The 19,496-nt window shown below is 37.6% G+C and overlaps 1 protein-coding gene and 1 long non-coding RNA gene across 2 annotated transcripts; one reads left to right on the top strand and one right to left on the bottom strand.

The window, feature by feature from the left end:
- Window positions 1–6,291: 6,291 nt before the first annotated feature.
- Window positions 6,292–7,263, top strand: LOC149218919 (NDR1/HIN1-like protein 12). Its single transcript, XM_089382503.1, has one exon. It carries the CDS (start codon window positions 6,438–6,440, stop codon window positions 7,068–7,070), a length of 633 nt encoding a protein of 210 aa, XP_089238629.1. The 5' UTR covers window positions 6,292–6,437; the 3' UTR covers window positions 7,071–7,263.
- Window positions 7,264–8,962: 1,699 nt separating this feature from the next.
- LOC149218918 (uncharacterized) lies at window positions 8,963–19,108 on the bottom strand. The gene is made up of 2 exons (XR_016248665.1): window positions 18,972–19,108; window positions 8,963–9,240 (listed from the first exon to the last, which is right to left on the bottom strand). It is a non-coding gene; the product is annotated as an uncharacterized LOC149218918 (long non-coding RNA).
- Between the last annotated feature and the right edge of the window lie 388 nt (window positions 19,109–19,496).

Raw genomic sequence — 19,496 nt, 5'->3', positions numbered from 1 at the left:
ACATTTCCTTACAAGGGTATGGGCATCTCTAAATAAAGTTGGTTAATAATATATTTCCCTTAACACCTTGTGAGTAGTGGTAACATAGCGAAAGTGACCGCTAGCAAGGCCAAAATGGAGTTCATGGAGTATTTTTGTGGCATCTTCCTCCTCTAGACAATGAAGTAGCACCCCATTATAATGCTTTCTAAAAATGACATTATTTATGAGTTGATAAGAAGTTGATTTTAATATTAATTCCCTTCTCTGAGCTGAATTGAGATGAGAGAGAGTTATACCATTTTTCAAATAAAATCAATGTTTGAATACCATGAATTAGAATCATAAGCTTGACATGAGATTTAATTTTTTATAAGATACTTCATTGGTAAGAGAGGAATCATTAGGAAAAGTGGAGTGATCACCAAGAGGAGAAATAGACTCAGTGGCTAACTTGCAAATACCGTGACCTTTGATCATTTGTGCTAGTGTAATTTCAAGGTCAAATTCTTGCAAGGTTGTCATCCAATCAACCCTTTTCTCGTCAAGTTCCTTTTGGATAAATAGGTTTCTAACTGTTGAGTATGGGACTATCACTTTTATTTTAGATTTAAGCAAATAGAAATGAAAATGTTTAACCACATTATATACTACAAATGCTTGTTTTTCCACTGGTGCATAATTTAATTATGCTCACTTGAAAGTGGAGTTGATAAAAGCAACAGGGATTTCTATGTTTAAATCAGTTTTTTTGTGTAAGCACAACAACATAAGTTGAATCTAAAGCAAAAGTATACAAAAGAAACTCTTTAGAGAAAACAATACTAATGAAGGTAGGTGTCTCTGCAATAGCATGTTTAATAGTGTTGAAAGCTTGTTTTTGTGGCTCTCCCCACCTGAAAACATTAGTATTTTCAACTAAGTCCTGAAGAGGTTTTAAATTTATGAAAAGCTAGGGATAAAGCGTTTTATAAAAATTCCTTGTAGATCAAACTACTTATGTAATATGCTAAAACAAAATACTTGAATCTACTCTACTCATCGGTGAAAACAATTAATCAATCAAGAAATCACAACATAAAAATGAGACAGGATTCAATCACATATGCTCAGAGATTTATCTAAGGGGAAAGAAACTGCTGAAAATGTCTTCCTATTTGTATTGCATTAGTCAAAATAGAGAAGAAATACAATGCTTGTTCAAGCCTGAACAATCTTTGCACAAGTATAATATTTCTCACTACCTCGCAAGATGACTATGGCCAATACTTAGCCAATTTTTATGCCTTCCAAGCTCCTATTTCCTTGCGTTGTTTCTCAAGGAATTAACCCCCCTATTAATTAGGTAAACCCGCATCATGAATTGTGTGATCCCTATAGGCCCTTCTCTGACTGCATGCACCACCTATACAACTCGGTAAATTATACAACTGATATTACACTACCCTTGAACTCCAATCTCAACTGGATAACTCGAGTTTCATGCATACATGAGTTAATTATGGTTGATTTATCAGTTAACTGGTTGAACATTAAAGTTGCACCCCATTGCTATACCTCCTACTAGTTCCTCCAACGATTGGAACTAGTTTAACTGACTTTAACTGAATTAAATTATTACAACTCAAATTAAACTCAACCTAGGCTCCTAAAATTTAGGAACCACTCTACATGACTCAATTCAGGCCCTCGACTTAAATTAACTCAGCCAACTAAGTGAAATTAACTTAGTTAACACATTCTTCTTGTTTTCTGATGTGGAATTACAATTAATTTCTCCTAATTTAATTCAAGGGAAAATTAAATTAGGATTTTTTTTTGACATTTTCAACACTCCCTCTCAATAAGAAAGGGATTATCAAAGACCGTGATCTTGTCTCTATGGAACTCGAAATTTTCCTCTTGACAATGCCTTTTTCAAAATATCTGCATCCTATTCCTCTGTAAAATGTATTCCAACAACATGATCCGCATTTGCACACAAACTTGTAGATGGTGATACCGAATGTCGATATGCTTGGATCAATCATGAAAAACTGGATTTTCAAATAGTTTGATACAACTCTCGTTGTCACAGTAAATCACAGTGGGATCCATCATCTGACCAAATAACCCAACAATAATCTTTCCCATTCAGATAGCTTCACAAGTTGCTTGACAAGCAACCATGTCCTCTACTTCTGTTGAACTGGGTGCAACTAATCTTTGATTCCTGTTGTACCAAGAAACAGTTGTTGACCCAATACTAAAGATTCCTCCTGAAGTGCTCTTATGATCTAATGGACTACCTCCCCAATCTGCATCGGTGAAGCCTTGAACCTTCACTCCCTTTGTCTGTTTGTACCAAAGACCATATTGAGTATTGCCTCTGCGGTATCTCAACACATGTTTGGTTTCCTTCTGATACAGTTTGTCTAGTTTAACCATTGCTTGACTAAGTTGGTTAACTGCAAAGCACATGTCTGGTCGTGTGTTCACTAAATACATAAGTGAACCCATAAGTTTCCTGTAAATAGTGGCCTCCACCTCCTCACCTAAAGTGGCATCCTCTTTCCTCCAACTACTTGCTAGAGGAGTTTCCATGGGTTTGCTACTCTCCATGTGGAACTTCTTCGATATCTTGCGGGCATACTTTCCCTGAGAGACAAGCAGTTCCCCATCTCCTTTCCACACTTCCAAACTCAGGAAATAATGCATGAGTCCCATGCCCTTCATCTCGAATTCTCTTGCAAGATCCTATTTGCAAGACTTGATAAGCTTCTCATCACTGGTTAAAATTAAGTCATCAACATATAATACTATAATCAATAATTTACCATCAGCAACAATATGGTAAAGGTTTGCATTTGCTTCACTTTTGGTGAAGCCCAACCTGGTGAAACAATTGTTGATCCTAGTGTACCAAACATGGGGTGCTTGTTTCAATCCATACAATGCTCACTTGAGTATGCACACATGCAACTCTTTGTCGAAGGTCTCAAATCCTTTTGGTTGTTCAATGTACACCTCCTCCTCAATCACTCCATTGAGGAATGTTTTCCTCACATCCATCTGATGGATCTTCCATCCCATCTGCGTTACAAGTGCTAGAATTGATTTGATAGAAGAGTACCTTGCTACTAGAGCAAAGGTCTCCTCATAGTCAATTCCCTCCACTTGAGAGAACCCCTTGGCCACAAATATGGCCTTGTGTTTCTCGATGCTTTCGTTTGTTGCTTGCTTCACCTTATAGATCCACCTCGAACCTACCACTGACTTGTTCTCTGGTCTTGGGACAACTTCCCAAACATTGCTTCTGACTATGGAATCATATTCCTCTACCATGGCATCAACTCATACTGGCTTCTGCACTGCTTCCTCGAATGATGATGGTTCTCTCATCTAGCTCACTCAACAGAGCCATGTACCCAGTGTACCGATCTGGTGATCTCCTCTTCCTGTGGTGTGATGTGGGTGCTCCCATATTCTTTCTAGCATCATGCAATAATATGTGAGCTTCTCTAGTGTACTTCCTTCCATCTATAGATGTCTCTGCATGAGTGGGTGCTTCCACTCTCTGCTCCTTTGCTTGTGTATACTCCACAACATCCTGAGGTTCTTCCTTTGGAGCCAAAAGCTCCTCATATACATGCAAATGAATCTCCCTCACAAAGGAACATCTCATAACCTTCTCTGCATCTAACTTCACATCTCTACGAACAACTATCATCTTGTGAGATATCATGTACAACCGATAGTTGTGAGGTGTATCAGTGTACCCCACAAATATCCCTAACTAAATTGTCGACTCTAGATTTTTCCTTGTGTCCTTGGAAACATGACAGTAAACTATTGAAACAAAGATCCTGAAGTGTGACATATTTGGTTTCTTCCCTAAAAAAACTTCTTCTGGTGTGCTCATACCGAGAATCCGATGAAGACTCATGTTTTGCACATATACAGTTGTGTTGCATGCTTCAGCCCACAAATGCAATAGTAAACCCTGATCATAAACAAACAAAAAAATAATAAATGAAAATATATTATTCCTCTCATTATATGTAAACCTAAAAAAAACATAAAAAATAAATGTGCCTAATATAACTAAAACAATTTTTTTACTTAATAATATATTTCCTCTAATAATTATTTTAATTTACACTAATAATAATAATTTTAAATTATTTATAAACAATTTACCACTAAAATTCCAACCTATATAGAAATACAAAAACATTAATTATTTTAATTTACCATAATAATAAGTATAAATTATTTATAAACAATTTACTCATAAAATTCCGACCTATCAGAAAATACAAAATCATTAACATTAATAGGTGAGTCTCCACGCATAGGATACCATATGATCACTAAATCAAAATAAAGACCCATAATCTCTCCACAACTACGAGAGAAAGTGCAATCATTTTATTAGTTGTCGGAAAATTCTTTAGAGTTTCAGCGTTAATCCTTGACACAAAGTTTTATTTGTACATCCATAGCTGCCCTGCCTGCAAGTGTGATCGGACGATGTTAAAGTAGGAAGTAGTCGTGAAATTGAAATTGAAATCGAAATCGAAATTAGGATGTGTTTAGATTTATTCGGTAAAAATTTAAATTAGCAGTCGGTGAGATGTGGCTAAAATTTATTAAATAAAATTTTAAACTTATGATTGTTGGGATGTGTCAGAATTTGGGAATTGTTTTATTACGTGGGTTACTGTATCAATTTGGTAAGAATGGTAATATGAAATTTGAATCCGAATGCCATATCACACATAAATTTATTTTAACTAAAGATTTAATATGAATTTAGAGAAATAAAATTTATTTTGGTGTAAATTTATTTTAAAGTATAAAAATATAATGTGTAATTTTTTATTGTTTAAATTGTATTTTTAAATGTTATAGAGATTACATAACATGTGCATTGACCTATTTATTAGAGCACATTAAATTGGTTTTTTGTTATTAGTCTATTTTTAAATATACATTAATATTAATTTATATTAAAATATTTTATTCATAATTTATTGGATATTTTATTCCATACAACATTAAAATAATTTTTTCTTAACACTTTTATATAGAAGTATATGAAGATATAACGTGTTAAAATGTTTTTGAAAAGTATAAGATTTAAACCTCGTACATATTGTTTTTATTTCTAATTACTTTTTATAAAATTATATTAAGTTATATAAGCAACTAATTAAATATGTATAACATATTTTTTCCTTTTTATTATAACGGATATTATTTTTCTATTTAAAAAATATTTTATTTTTATTATAAAATGCACAAATATATAACCTTCCCACATGGCCCCTCAGTGCACAGGTCAGACGGTAAGGGTTTTCGGTTTTCTCGCAGCCCGCTGCTGATCGAATCTCTTCATTGTGGCGCTGCGTGGCTATCAACGTGCAGTTATATAACAGTGTAATGTGATTAATGTGACTGATGACACTTGTATATATGTAAATGTTGATCAATGAACCTAATATAAAAGCTTCTAGAGAAAACAACCCCAAAAACCTTCCCACTCAACTATAAAATAACCTTTCCCTCAGTAAAATTGGGATTGTAAAATAAACCCCTCCCTCAATAAAATTCGAACTTCGAAAAAAACACCACCACCCACATTGAAACAACATACACTCACCACCCCCACTAATTTAAATATTATTTTATGACATTTTTCCAACACTTCGCCATTAAAAATTTGAGAAACTGGAATTTGAAGGGTAAAAAAAATCAAAATTTCTAGAGTTTTTCCAAATAAAAGGATTCCTTCATTTAATTTTCAAAATTTGCAAAAGTGAATGCGTATGAACTGATATTTGAAGCGTCAAACAATCAAAATTTCTACGATATTTCGGGATAAAAGAATTCCACAATTTCCTTTCGTATTCCTGAATCCCATTTTAGTCTTAATTTTTTCCGATTTCCCCTTCATCCCATTTTAGTCCTTAAATTTGTCCGATCTCCCCTTAAAATTTGCAAGTATGAATGCATATAAACTGAAATTTGAAGGGTCAAACGACCAAAATTCTATAGTACTCGCAGAAAAAAGAATTCCACAAAGAAACGGGCGGTTTTTTGTTCCTGGAACAACCAAATACGTACATTTCCTCTATGTAGCTGCACAGTTTTCTCCTTCTGTACACCCAGTCTTGAAGGCAGAGCATTAATTCTGCTGTATACTTTTCTGGCAGCAATGCACGTTCCTAGCCGGTTCGAGTAGACCTGCCTAAAATTTTCTTTGTAAGCGCAATGAAGCTCCTCCTACCCTGTGTTCAATCCGTCCTTTAAGAGTCTGTCTTTCCTGTGTTTCCTCAAACTCAATATTCGTATTTCCGGATTGACGCCAAGCGTTAGAAGTGGTAAGGCTCTGAGCATTAGAGTGCTAATTTGGGGCTTTTCCAGTGATTTGTGGTCAGAATTTTGCATTGGGGACCGAGCAGAAAAATCCAGCCATGTCCGCCAAGGGATGTGTGACTCGCAACGATTGCGGCCGCCATGGCCACAGGTGGGAAGAGTTGCCCTTCAAGAGATTCCTGCAGGTTCTGCTGGCGTTGCTCTTCATCGTGCTGTTCGTGATCCTTGTCATCTTCTTGGTGCTGCATCCGCACAAGCCACGGTTCTACCTGCAGAACGCTACGGTGAGCGAGCTGAATGTGAGCGACGGATTGCTCACTTCCAGCCTGCAGTTCACCGTGGTGTCGCGCAACCCCAATGACAGGATCGGTGTCATCTACGACAGTCTGAGCACCTACGCCTCGTATCTGGATGAGCAGATCACGGCCGAGTTCACGTTGCCCCCTTTCTACCAGGACCACAAGGATATCAACGTCTTGGCTCCCATTTTATACGGGAATTCCGTTCCCTTGGCTCCCGTCGTCTGTGACCACCTGAATTATGAGAGTCTGAAAGGGTCGTTGAGCTTGAGTCTGAGAATGAACGGAAGGGTCCGCTGGAAGGTGGGCAGCTGGAGATCTGGGCATTATCATTTGTATGTCAATTGCGAAGCCATCGTGTGGCTGAGCAATAACGGCAATGGAGGCCAAGCTCCTCTGCAGCCCGGCACCAGATGCCATGTGGAGGTTTAGGTTTCAGTTAGGAGGTTTTGTAATTTATCAGAGTTCCATGGTAATTTAATTCCCTGGTAGCCAGTCAGTCTGCTTCTGGTTTTATTTGAATAAGTTGAGCAATTCCTTACCCATTCGACCGCTCTGTTGTTTGTGTTAGGCTCTGGATCTGGTGCGCGGAAATGTTGTCCTGATACTGAGCCCCTAAATTCGATAAATAAATTCATAAATCCGAGTATTTTAGTCCCACATTAGGATTGTAGAGATTTTGTATCTACAAGTTTTCCTTTAAGGCATGCAGTTACGCAATGGATGGCATTTTTCATAATAGCTTTTATTGTGGCATGTTTATGCCCGTTAAATGAAATTTTTCATAGCTATTAAATTTTCATATAACTCAATTTTTTTGTTAAAATGAATTGAACGGGTGCTAGAGTTGTCTAAACCGTTAAATTTGACGGGCGTTGTCTAAAGTTTTAAACCGTTCATAAATTTGACGGGCGTTGTCTAAAGTTTTAAACCGTTCATAGCTATTAAGAGTTGTCTAAACCGTTAAATTTGACGGGCGTTGTCTAAAGTTTTAAACCGTTCATAGCTATTAAGTTTGCATATAACTCAATCTCAATTCTTTTTTGGTTAAAATGAATTGAACGGGTGCTAGAATTGACGGGTGCTGGAGTTGTCTAAAGTTCTAAACGGGTGCTGGAGTTGTCTAAAGTTCTAAACCGTTAAATTTAAACCGTTAAATTTGACGGGTGCTAGAGTGGTCTAAACCGTTAAATTTGACGGGCGAAGTTGTCTAAAGTTCTAAACGGTTAAATTTGACGGGTGCTAGAGTGGTCTAAACCGTTAAATTTGACGGGCGACGGGTGCTGGAGTTGTCTAAAGTTCTAAACCGCTAAATTTGACGGGTGCTAGAGTGGTCTAAACCGTTAAATTTGACGGGCGATTCCCAAATGATAGAGCTGTCTAAACTGTCCAATTGATAAAGTTGTCTAAATCATCAAATAAACCATCAAATTGATAGAGTTGTCCAAATCATCAAATTTACCGGCTATTCTGATTTGATAGAGCTGTCTAAATCGTCAAATTGATAGAGTTGTTTAAATCGTCAAATTTATCTAAATCGTCAAATTGATAGAGTTGTCTAAATCGTCAAATTTACGGGTGATTTCGATTTCATAGAGGTGTCAAATTTAGGGGTGATTCCGATTTCATAGAGTTGTCTAAATCGTCAAATTTGTCGAGTGATTTTGATTTGAAATTCCTATCCTACGGGTCAAATTTGACGGGTGATTTTAATTCGAAATTTGAACATTTTAATTTGAAATTCCTACCTTGCATGTCAAAGGGCGATTCCCATTTGATAGCGCTGTCTAAACCATCAAATTGATAGACTTGTCTAAACCATCAAATTTGGGAAAGAGATAACCAGCCATCCCCAGGGTATTTAATGCCGGGGGATATGCACGCAGCTTAGCCCGATAACACGCGAAAGCCAAAATATTAGGTGTTAACCAGCGTGCATATCCCCGGACATTAAATACCCTGGGGATGGCTGATTAGCTCTTTCCTCAAATTTGCTAGACGATTTGAAGTTCCTACACTAAGTGACGAGCAATTTTGATGTGAAATTCGAGTGATTTTGATTTGACATTCCTACCCTACGGGTTAAATTTGACGGGCGAAATTCCTACCCTATTAATTGCTATTAATGTGCAGTTGTTACTAGACTTTATTATAATTATAATTCAAGGACAGTTATAATTAAAAGTTATTAATGGTTCGAGGTACTTGCTCTCAGGACTCGAATTTGACGTTCCATAGAAAGTTTTGTTTCTAGGGGAGAGATTCCTAATGTTGTGCAGGGACCAGTAGTTGATATAATACTGGTCCCACCAAACCACCAGTGATTAAGACTTTTGAAACCAAAATTTAGACAGAAATAAATAACATTATGTATAAATAAGTATTAAATTATGTCCAAAAATCACCCATACATTGACTGGGCCCACAACTGTCCATAAATAGTATTTTACTACTTAATATTGCAAAACATATTGACCCAAGTAGAAAACAGCTAGAGCCATAAAGGCTTCCAAACTGGTCTATTCCAGAAGTACAAAACAGCAGTCACTTCAACCCCCACTCATCAGAACTGCAACTTTGCATCCCAAATAAATATGCCTACCTGCACATAACAAAAGGAATGTATGTCAGCATAACTGCTGTGTTGTTCAACAGCTAAACACCCTATGTTCAATAAATGACACCCAACCCAATAACAATTAAATCCACTTTGTTCAATAAATGACACCCAACCCAATAACAATTAAATCCACTTTGTTCAATAAATGATACCCAGACCCAATAACTGCAATAAATGACACCCATCTCACTCTATTTCTCATTAAAACAGATCAAAGCACATGGATCAACAAATAAACAATTCCCAACCATTAGATCACATCAAATTAAATCCATACCACACATTCAAAATGAAGCCATTGCAATCCATGTGCATCCATGTCCACCAATTAAAATCAAGTCCCCAAAACTATAAAAGAAGTCCACCCACTGTTGAAGTTCATCTTATGCTTTCAAACTATTCAGCAAACTTGAAGACAACATCACAAAACAGTGGCCAATATATTCAAGTTAGTTATATGAATTACAACTCATTCTTCTTACAGTTCTGTTTTCATTGTTTTCATTTATCAGATTTCTTACATTACAGTTCTGTCCATAGGGTGACAGTTAACCTATACAGTTACAGTTAACCTTTTTTATACAGAGTTTATGTATGTGTTCTAGCTTATTATATCATCAGCTTCATAGTGATTACAGCTTACATATCACAGAGGTTACGTATGTCGTGTTAGTACTGTAGTCATAGCTTGTTTACTTTACAGGAATTGAACCTTAGCTTACACCTTAGCTTACAGGAATTGAGCGAGCGATTATTATGGCTTGGGTTCTATGTAGAATGAGTTAAAACATAGAGCAAATAAGTGAATTTCTACTACTGGTGAATGGACCATAGAACTGTAAGATTTTAGATAATGAGAAAACACAATTATAAGTAACATAGCAGATGACCGTCTTATTGGCCTTCATATCTTTTCACCTCGTTGAGCTCGAGACCTTAGGGTATGGAGAGCCCGAGCCATACGAAGTTGTAAAAGTTGGACCAAAGGAATGGGGATTTACATAACTCAGCTCTGTAAATTAAGTCACAGATAATGGAGAGAAATCTTGGAGCAGAGATTGTTCTTCACAATATTCAAAATAACTAAATAAATTATATGAAAAATATAAAAAATAAATGACTGCAATGAAACTCGATTAAACTGAAGTAAAACCGATTGTCTATGACACCTAGGAGACCATAGAATCAAATGTAATAGTGATTACAGCTTACATATCACAGAGGTTACGTATGTCGTGTTAGTACTGTAGTCATAGCCAATAGCTAATCACTGGAAGAAGAAACATGACTCGCTATCCTTCCAAGCAAGCAATCCCCACATCCCTTCCTGTTCCTTATATAGTTTCATCTCCCTAGCCATATCCAATCGGAGACCGAGTCTAACCTTGAATAGCATCAGAATCAAAGCCAGCATTCGAACCATTTCCAGCCCAAGATTGATGCAATGCAAAAAAAGGTAGGTAGTAAAAAGGCAGTTAGTACTGTAGTCATAGCTTGTTTAGCTTACAGGAATTGAAGCTTAGCTTACAGGAATTGAGCGATTATTATGGCTTGGGTTCTATGCAGAATGAGTTAAAACATAGAACAAAAACGAATTGTAACTTTAATGACTCTGATAAACTTAGTAATTTTTCACATATTTTCAGACCTTGACAATCATCATTGAAACATCACATTGAAACATAATCGAAAGACATTGAAACATAATCGAAAGACATGTATTTTCAGAAGCATGAAGCTATTGAGAAAGCAAAAATTTTGATATTGAGTCGAAAGAATGCAAATAAGTGAATTTCTACTACTGATGAATGGACCATAGAACTGAGGAATGGTTTCTTAGAATGGAAGCCCGAGCGGATGACCATTTCTCTTTATTGGATTAGATGACTGTAAGATTTGAGATAATGAGAAAACACAATTAGGTAAACAAGCATGGTTAGAAAGAGTCATATGTAACTACTGTGTTCTAATTGCATAACTACTGTGTTCTAATACATAATCAATACATATGGATACACTGTAATCACTGTATATGTATATCCTAATGTAATACATATGGATAGACTGTAATCACTGTATACGCATATCCTAATGTAACAAGCTCTGTTTCCTCATTACTTTGATTTCCATGGTTCTACTTATGGCACTGATTCAACCATTAGTAATGATTACACTCTACTCTATAAGGTAAGTACATATTGAATAGACCTACTTATTACCTGTATTCCCTAATCTTTAACAGATATAAGGAGAATGACGTAATTCATACATGTTTACATACCTCATTGGTTTAGCTGTATAAAGCTGTTGAAAGTAAATGGAAAATGATATATGAAAACAGTGACATACATGTTGATAATTTCCTGTAATAGAGGAAAAGTATTTTTGCAGAAGTAATAAAGCATAATTTGACATATATTCTAATGTCTAAATGCAACATACATGTTGATAATTTCCTGTAATAGAGAAAAAGTAATTTTTGCAGAAGTAATAAAGCATAATTTGACATATATTCTAATGTCTAAATGCATGCAATAATTTTACAGGTTGTTGCATCTATGGCAAAAGGAAGTTACTCTGCTCGTACAAGGAGAAGTGGTAGGAGAGTGACAAGGGGTGCACAGCTGCGATGCACATCGTCCGATGATGACAGGCCAGCTGATGTCAATGCCGGCAATGCACCAGGGAACATTGTTGAAAATGACCATGTGACAGCCGCTGATGTTGACACAGCATCAGCCACAGAACCACCATCAACAACAGTCCAAGGGGCAAGCTCAACTAAAAAGATCAGTGCTATAAGAGGATGGACAAAAGAACAAATGTTAGTTGCAATTGACGACATAGAGTTTAATGGATACTCAGTTCGGGCATCTGCAAAAAAACATGGTATTCCTCCCTCATCAATACATTATTGGATAAATGGACTGACTCATACAAAACGTAGAGGGCCTCTTACAGTTATGACTGAGGAGGAGGAGGCCGAGGTGGTTGAGTGGTGTAAAGAGATGGCCCAACTGGGACATGGGCTAGAGTTGATACAACTCAAATCAACAGTTGCTCAAATCTGTCAAGGGAGGCCAAACCCATTCAAAGATGGGTTTCCTGGTAAATCATGGTGGTTTGGGTTTAAAAAAAGGCATCCAGAACTTGTATTGCGTACTGCTGAGGGCCTTGACAGAGACAGAGCATTAAATTTGCGCCCTGCAGTTGTGCAAAAATTCTATGACACACTTTCTAGTGCTTACGATAAACATTCTTATGGAGCAGACCATATATGGAACTGTGATGAAACAGGTTTACAGGCAGGGAGGAATTGTGGCATGCGGGTAATTGCCAAGAGAGGGAGCCGAAATGTGCCAAAGATTTTGCCCAAGAGCAGGGAGTGGATAACTATTTTATGTTGTGTTAATGCAATTGGTACTTCAATCCCAGGATTTTATCTATTCAAAGGTAAAAATCAACTGAAAAACTATATACAGAACTGTGAACCAGGTGCATGCATGGCTGCACATCCCCATGCATGGATGACTAAAGAACTGTTTCTAAGTTGGCTTTTTCACTTTGCTGCATCGGTACCAGGTGGCGTCTCGCCTAATAACAGACACCTTTTGATATTAGATGGCCATGGGAGCCACATGGCTGTACAAACAATTGAGGAAGCAAACAATTTAGGCATCGACCTGTTGACATTGCCCGCTCATACCACTCATAGGCTGCAACCCCTTGATGTTAGTGTGTTTGGCCCTTTCAAGAACTATTTCAGGTCGGAGCGTGCTGCATGGATGGCAAAGAATCCAGGGGTTGAGGTGAAAAGGTTTGAGCTAGCAGAGCTTGCAAGTAAAGCTTTTAAAAGGGCTTTGACACCATCAAATATCAAGGCTGGCTTTAGGAGGACAGGAATCTGGCCACTGAACTATGATGCTCTTATGCATGATACTGGTTGTAGCCAAGCGTTTCATGTGGATGGTCAGGAAGAAGGGAATGTCCAAACAAGTGTTGAAGTGCAAGAAGTAGATGACCAAGATGATGTTGTTGCAGCTGGCAATATGATTTCCCTGTCTCAAGGACACTTATATGCTGAAGATGATGAAACTGTATGTGAAACACAATATAACAATGAACAAATTCCTAGTAACATGGAGATTGTTCCACCAACTCAAGAAAATGAAATTCCTGTTGCTGATATTGCTAATGATATTGTTGAACATGCAGTTGACAATGACCAATTGACATTGCCAAGCCAAGTAACCCCACCTTCATGGCTAGCAGAAGCAATGATCAATATGAATGCACATAGTGTCTCAGCAACCAATGAAGAAAGCATGAACATGCCCTCACAACCAGTAGAATTGAACAGTGAAATTGTTCATTTTTTTGTGGACAATAGATCAATGGAAGAAGATGAAGGACATAATGAGGCATCAAATGAAGATAATGATATGGTTCAATCAGTTCCAACAGATACTGAAAGGGAAGTACCAAGCAATGACATGCAGGTGGGAGGGGTGGAGAAGACACTTGGACGGTTTCTAAAGCTACCAGTAGAGAGAGTATCAATGAAAAAAAATCAAGGTGCACCAGGTAGTCTTCGTCTGGGCCGAAGCTCACAGTTACTCACCTCAGAGGACTATATAAACCTGTTAGTTGAGTCAGAAAAAAAGAAATTTGAAATGCAAGAATTAAAACAGAAAAAGAAGGATATAGTCAAGGAGAAGAAGGCAGCAAGGATTGTTGCAGCACAACGTCGAGCAGAAGAACGGATTGAAAGAGATAAAGCAAGGCAAGTTAAGGACCAACAAAAGCAAATGGCAAGACAGGAAAAGGAAAAACGAAAGGCACAACAAATGCTTGAAAAGGAACAAGGGATGATCAACGATACAAGAATAGCTGATGAAACCAGGATTATTTCAAACTCATTGGACTCCATTGCAGACAATACACCATTATTCCAAGATCTCATAAACATTCAAGTGCCCCACTATCAAACTGAGGGTTTACCCACTTGCCTTGTTCCTACCAGAGCTGGTGTCAATTCTCTGTATGCTCATTACACACCTCCACTTAATGCAGGGGTCAGTAGGGAAAATGTGAGGTATGGGTACTCAGTACCTCCATGGTTGGAAGCTGCAAATTGGAATCAATCATATGGCATCAATCAACCGTTTCCTAATCAGCCCTTGACTGGTAGGCCAACCTACCTGGCTCAAGAAGGTAACTCGGGGAGTTTTGGCACTCAAGATTCTCAGGGCCATAAAGAATAGGGGTGCCATATGTTTTTGGTTCTAACCACATTATGATGTGGATTTTGGATAGATTGTATCTTTTTCTTGGCACAGAAACATTTTGGCTTACAACACTAGATTGTATCTTTTTCTTGTCACAAAAATATTTTGGCTTAGAACACTAGATTGTATCTTTTTCTTGTCCTAAGAAACATTTTGGCTAACAACCTAGTAGTGATTTCTTGTGGCAACCTAACTGTGTGTTGATAAGAAATTTTCAATGGAATATGTCTTTCTGTAAAATATTAATTATGATAAAACTATTTCTATAAGTTATTCTGTGCACCCTCCCCACCACGTCAGAAAACCACGCGTAAAAGCACATGGAGCCGGTACAACACCTGTCCACCATGGAGCTCATGTGTTGGCCATCATATCATTGCATAAAACTTTGTGTTCGCGCCATTTCACAGGTTTGTTTGGGGTCATTGCTGCGATGTTTGGGGATTCAATAATAACATTTCAAGTTGCATATGAAAAAGGCTAAATATAGAAATCAAATGACCAGACAATCTTATTATGATTGAGAGCACTCATTATCAAGTTGAGTATGAAAAAGGCTAAATACAGAAATCAATGAGGAGGCAATCTACCTCATAATAAGTTTTATTAAATGTGAAAAAGCCACTAATAATTTTATTGATTGAGGGGACACTTGAGAAATTGAGAGCACTCATTATCAAGTTGCATATGAAAAAGGCTAAATATAGAAATCAAATGACCAGACAATCTTATTATGATTGAGAGCACTCATTATCAAGTTGAGTATGAAAAAGGCTAAATACAGAAATCAATGAGGAGGCAATGTACCTCATAATAAGTTTTATTAAATGTGAAAAAGCCACTAATAATTTTATTCATTGAGGGGACACTTGAGAAATTGAGAGCACTCATTATCAAGTTGCTCTCATTATCAAGTTGAGCATGAAAAAGGCTAAATAAGTGGACCGTTATCTAAAGGAACATCATTCAACTTGATAGCTCATGCTTCAACCATAATGCTTACAAAGCAATTTCTACCCATTGTATTCTGTAATAGCTAGTCAGTGAACCCCAAGACGGGTTGGAAACAGAGACTACTTCAGATATTCACACAATGAGTAAACTATTATATCATATACTAATTTACATTAGAACTTTGAAGTGAACATCTGAATCAGAGGGACCTAGGAATAAGTCATATTTGCTCATTTACATGATCCACATCCTTAATTAAATTAAAATGAACAGTAAGGCCACTGAATGTGCAAGCCCCATTCTTGGGAGCAATTGGAGGGATGACCTTGTTCGCTGGAAGTGAAGGAGGGAGAAGTATAGCTTTGTCCACTCAACTCCCTCACAATCAGATGGAAACCCTGAGACAGATACTCTTGATCATCCCGTATTGAACATTCTTTCGATTTCTATATGTGGTTCCATATTAATATGTCTCGGTTCTTCTACTTAGTGGACAGTTCACACCTCAATGGCTCAATGGCTAGACAGTTCGCACCTCAATGGCTCAATGGCTTTTCATGTGGTCAATAAATTTTGACATCAGATGTTAGGAGAGATGGGTTTGACACTCAACCCATTAATCTTTGGATGATCTTTTCTCTAAGAGCATTTTATACATTGTATTTTTTATGCCTTCGATCTCAACATTGAAGGCATCAAATTTGCAGCACTGTACAAAGCTCTAAACTCACTTATGGCTCCAATAAGTGGACCGTTATCAAAAGGAACATCATTCAACTTGATAGCTCATGCTTCAACCATAATGCTTACAAAGCAATTTCTACCCATTGTATTCTGTAATAGCTAGTCAGTGAACCCTAAGACGGGCTGGAAACAGAGACTACTTCAGATATTCACACAATGAGTAAACTATTATATCATATACTAATTTACATTAGAACTTTGAAGTGAACATCTGAATCAGAGGGACCTAGGAATAAGTCATATTTGCTCATTTACATGATCCACATCCTTAATTAAATTAAAATGAACAGTAAGGCCACTGAATGTGCAAGCCCCATTCTTGGGAGCAATTGGAGGGATGACCTTGTTCGCTGGAAGTGAAGGAGGGAGAAGTATAGCTTTGTCCACTCAACTCCCTCACAATCAGATGGAAACCCTGAGACGGATACTCTTGATCATCCCGTATTGAACATTCTTTCGATTTCTATATGTGGTTCCATATTAATATGTCTCGGTTCTTCTACTTAGTGGACAGTTCACACCTCAATGGCTCAATGGCTAGACAGTTCGCACCTCAATGGCTCAATGGCTTTTCATGTGGTCAATAAATTTTGACATCAGATGTTAGGAGAGATGGGTTTGACACTCAACCCATTAATCTTTGGATGATCTTTTCTCTAAGAGCATTTTATACATTGTATTTTTTATGCCTTCGATCTCAACATTGAAGGCATCAAATTTGCAGCACTGTACAAAGCTCTAAACTCACTTATGGCTCCAATAAGTGGACCGTTATCAAAAGGAACATCATTCAACTTGATAGCTCATGCTTCAACCATAATGCTTACAAAGCAATTTCTACCCATTGTATTCTGTAATAGCTAGTCAGTGAACCCTAAGACGGGCTGGAAACAGAGACTACTTCAGATATTCACACAATGAGTAAACTATTATATCATATACTAATTTACATTAGAACTTTGAAGTGAACAACTGAATCAGCGGGACCTAGGAATAAGTCATATTTGCTCATTTACATGATCCACGTCCTTAATTAAATTAAAATGAAAAGTCACTGATACAGTAAGGTTTTATCGTTGGAGCCCGAGAAGGGTTAGTTATTGAAATGCATTTTATGTATGAGAACATAATTCATTACTAAAAATATTTATTCTCTTATCTCTGTAACCATCAGTAACCGGTTTTGGAATCGACTGTAAAATGTGTGAACTTTTTTTTTCAGAGAAAAAAGCATCACAGATTATATTGACAATATAAAAAACATCATAAGATACAAAAGGGTGGCATATGACAGCCACTGTCCGAGACATCTCGAGGAAAGGAAAATGTCAGAGGTCCGAAAACATATACATCAGGTTCAGGAAAATAGCAAAAAGCATCAAAATTAATAACCAGGAGTAACAAATTCCAAAAACGAACAAGACTTCTCTTCCTCCATAGTTAAATAACTGCAATGGTAGACTTATACTGCCCCATACATATGGCCATTAAAGAATTTGTTATTTTCAGCGCAACCAAAAAAAACCCCAAATTTGCTTAAACTGTAAATATACTCAAATTAGTCAATTGTGAGCAGCGTCAACATGGAAACAAAAAGGACTGTGTATACAGGATATCCATATTGCAAAACATATACATCAGGTTCAGGAAAATAGCAAAAACACCAAAATTAATAAGCAGGAGTAACAAATTCCAGAGACGAACAGGACTTCTCTTCCTCCATAGTTAAATAACTGCAATGGTAGCCCATACATATGGCCATTAAAGAATTTGTTATTTTCAGCGCAACAAAAAAAACCCCATATTTGCTTAAACTATAAATATACTCAAATCAGTCAATTGAGAGCAACGTCAGCATGGAAACAAAAAGGACTGTGTATACAGGATATCCATATTGCAAAACATAGCAAAAAGCACCAAAATTAATAACCAGGAGTAACAAATTCCAACAAATTCCAAAAACGAACAGGACTTCTCTTCCTCCATAGTTAAATAACTGCAATGGTAGACTTACACTGCCCCATACATATGGCCATTAAAGAATTTGTTATTTTCAACGCAACCAAACAAACCCCAAATTTGCTTAAACTGTAAATATACTCAAATTAGTCAATTGAGAGCAGCGACAGAGGGTTTCGAGGCTTCATTTCAAATACAAAAAGTGAAGTTCCTGACAGAAGCTTTCACGGACGAGGAGAAGATAAGTTATGCAAGTCAATTGAGAGCAGCGACAGAGGGTTTAGAGGGTTCGTTTGGGGTCATTGCTGCGATGTAGGAGTTTCCCTTTGTATTTCTGCTCGGGGGCCGAGGGCACGGGACGGCCGAGGAGCACGGGACAGCCTTGGATAGCACCGAAAACAGCAAAAATAACAGCGAGGGCACGGGACGGCCGAGGATAGCACGGGACGGCCTAGGATAGCACCGAAAACAACAAAAATAACAGCGAGGGCACCGGATGGCCGAGGATAGCATGGGACGGCCTAGGATAACAGCGAAAACAACGAAATTTCAGATAAACCCTAAACCTTCAACAACAAACAGCTCAAAATATCCCATAAACCCTAAACCTTCAACAACAAACAGCTCAAAATATCCCATAAACCCTAAACCCTCGGAAAAAAATCCTCCAAAAAATGCCATAAAATGCCATAAAAGTTTACAAAATATCCAAAAATAGAGATGTTGTGTTGAAAAACACAGAGAATGCTGGTAGGATTAAAATCCTACCGGGTACATGGTCGCCGACCTCCCCCACCTTCCCTGGAGCTCGCCAGACCTTCTCCACACCTGCAACGACGTTCTGCACACCTGCAACGAGAAGAAAAATATATATTAGGGAACTGAAAACCACAAAAACACCACCACAAAACAGCAAATTGACAGCAAAACACCATTTGACCTCGAGCTCAGTAAAACAGCGACCGACTCCTCCCCAAACAACAAAATCGTCGAATAAGACTAGCAACAGAGAAATGCTAAACAACTGACATTCCAGAACGACCAAGAACTCCAAGCGGAAAAGCACAAGAAAAGGAGAAGCGCTGTGCCAACCACAAACCCTGAAACTCCAGCAAACATTCGCACCAGCACCTGCATACCAGGCGAAGCGCGCAGGTCCACAAACCCTGTCAACCGAACAAACGCCTCAAACAACACACGAATAAACGACGAAGTGCGCAGGTTCCGGGGCCGTCCCGTGCCATAATCGGCGGGGGGCTTCGCCCAACAACCGGCCCCGAGCAGAAACACAAA

Source organism: Pinus tabuliformis, chromosome Q (genome assembly GCF_031772625.1).
Source record: "Pinus tabuliformis cultivar Carrire ecotype Pingquan chromosome Q, CPIR1, whole genome shotgun sequence".
Lineage (NCBI taxonomy): Eukaryota > Viridiplantae > Streptophyta > Pinopsida > Pinales > Pinaceae > Pinus > Pinus tabuliformis.
This window is presented reverse-complemented; position numbering and strand designations above follow the sequence as displayed.

Coding starts and splice junctions, on each gene's coding strand:
- LOC149218919 (XM_089382503.1), top strand. CDS start 6,438: ATGTCCGCCAAGGGATGTGTGACTCGCAACGATTGCGGCCGCCATGGC.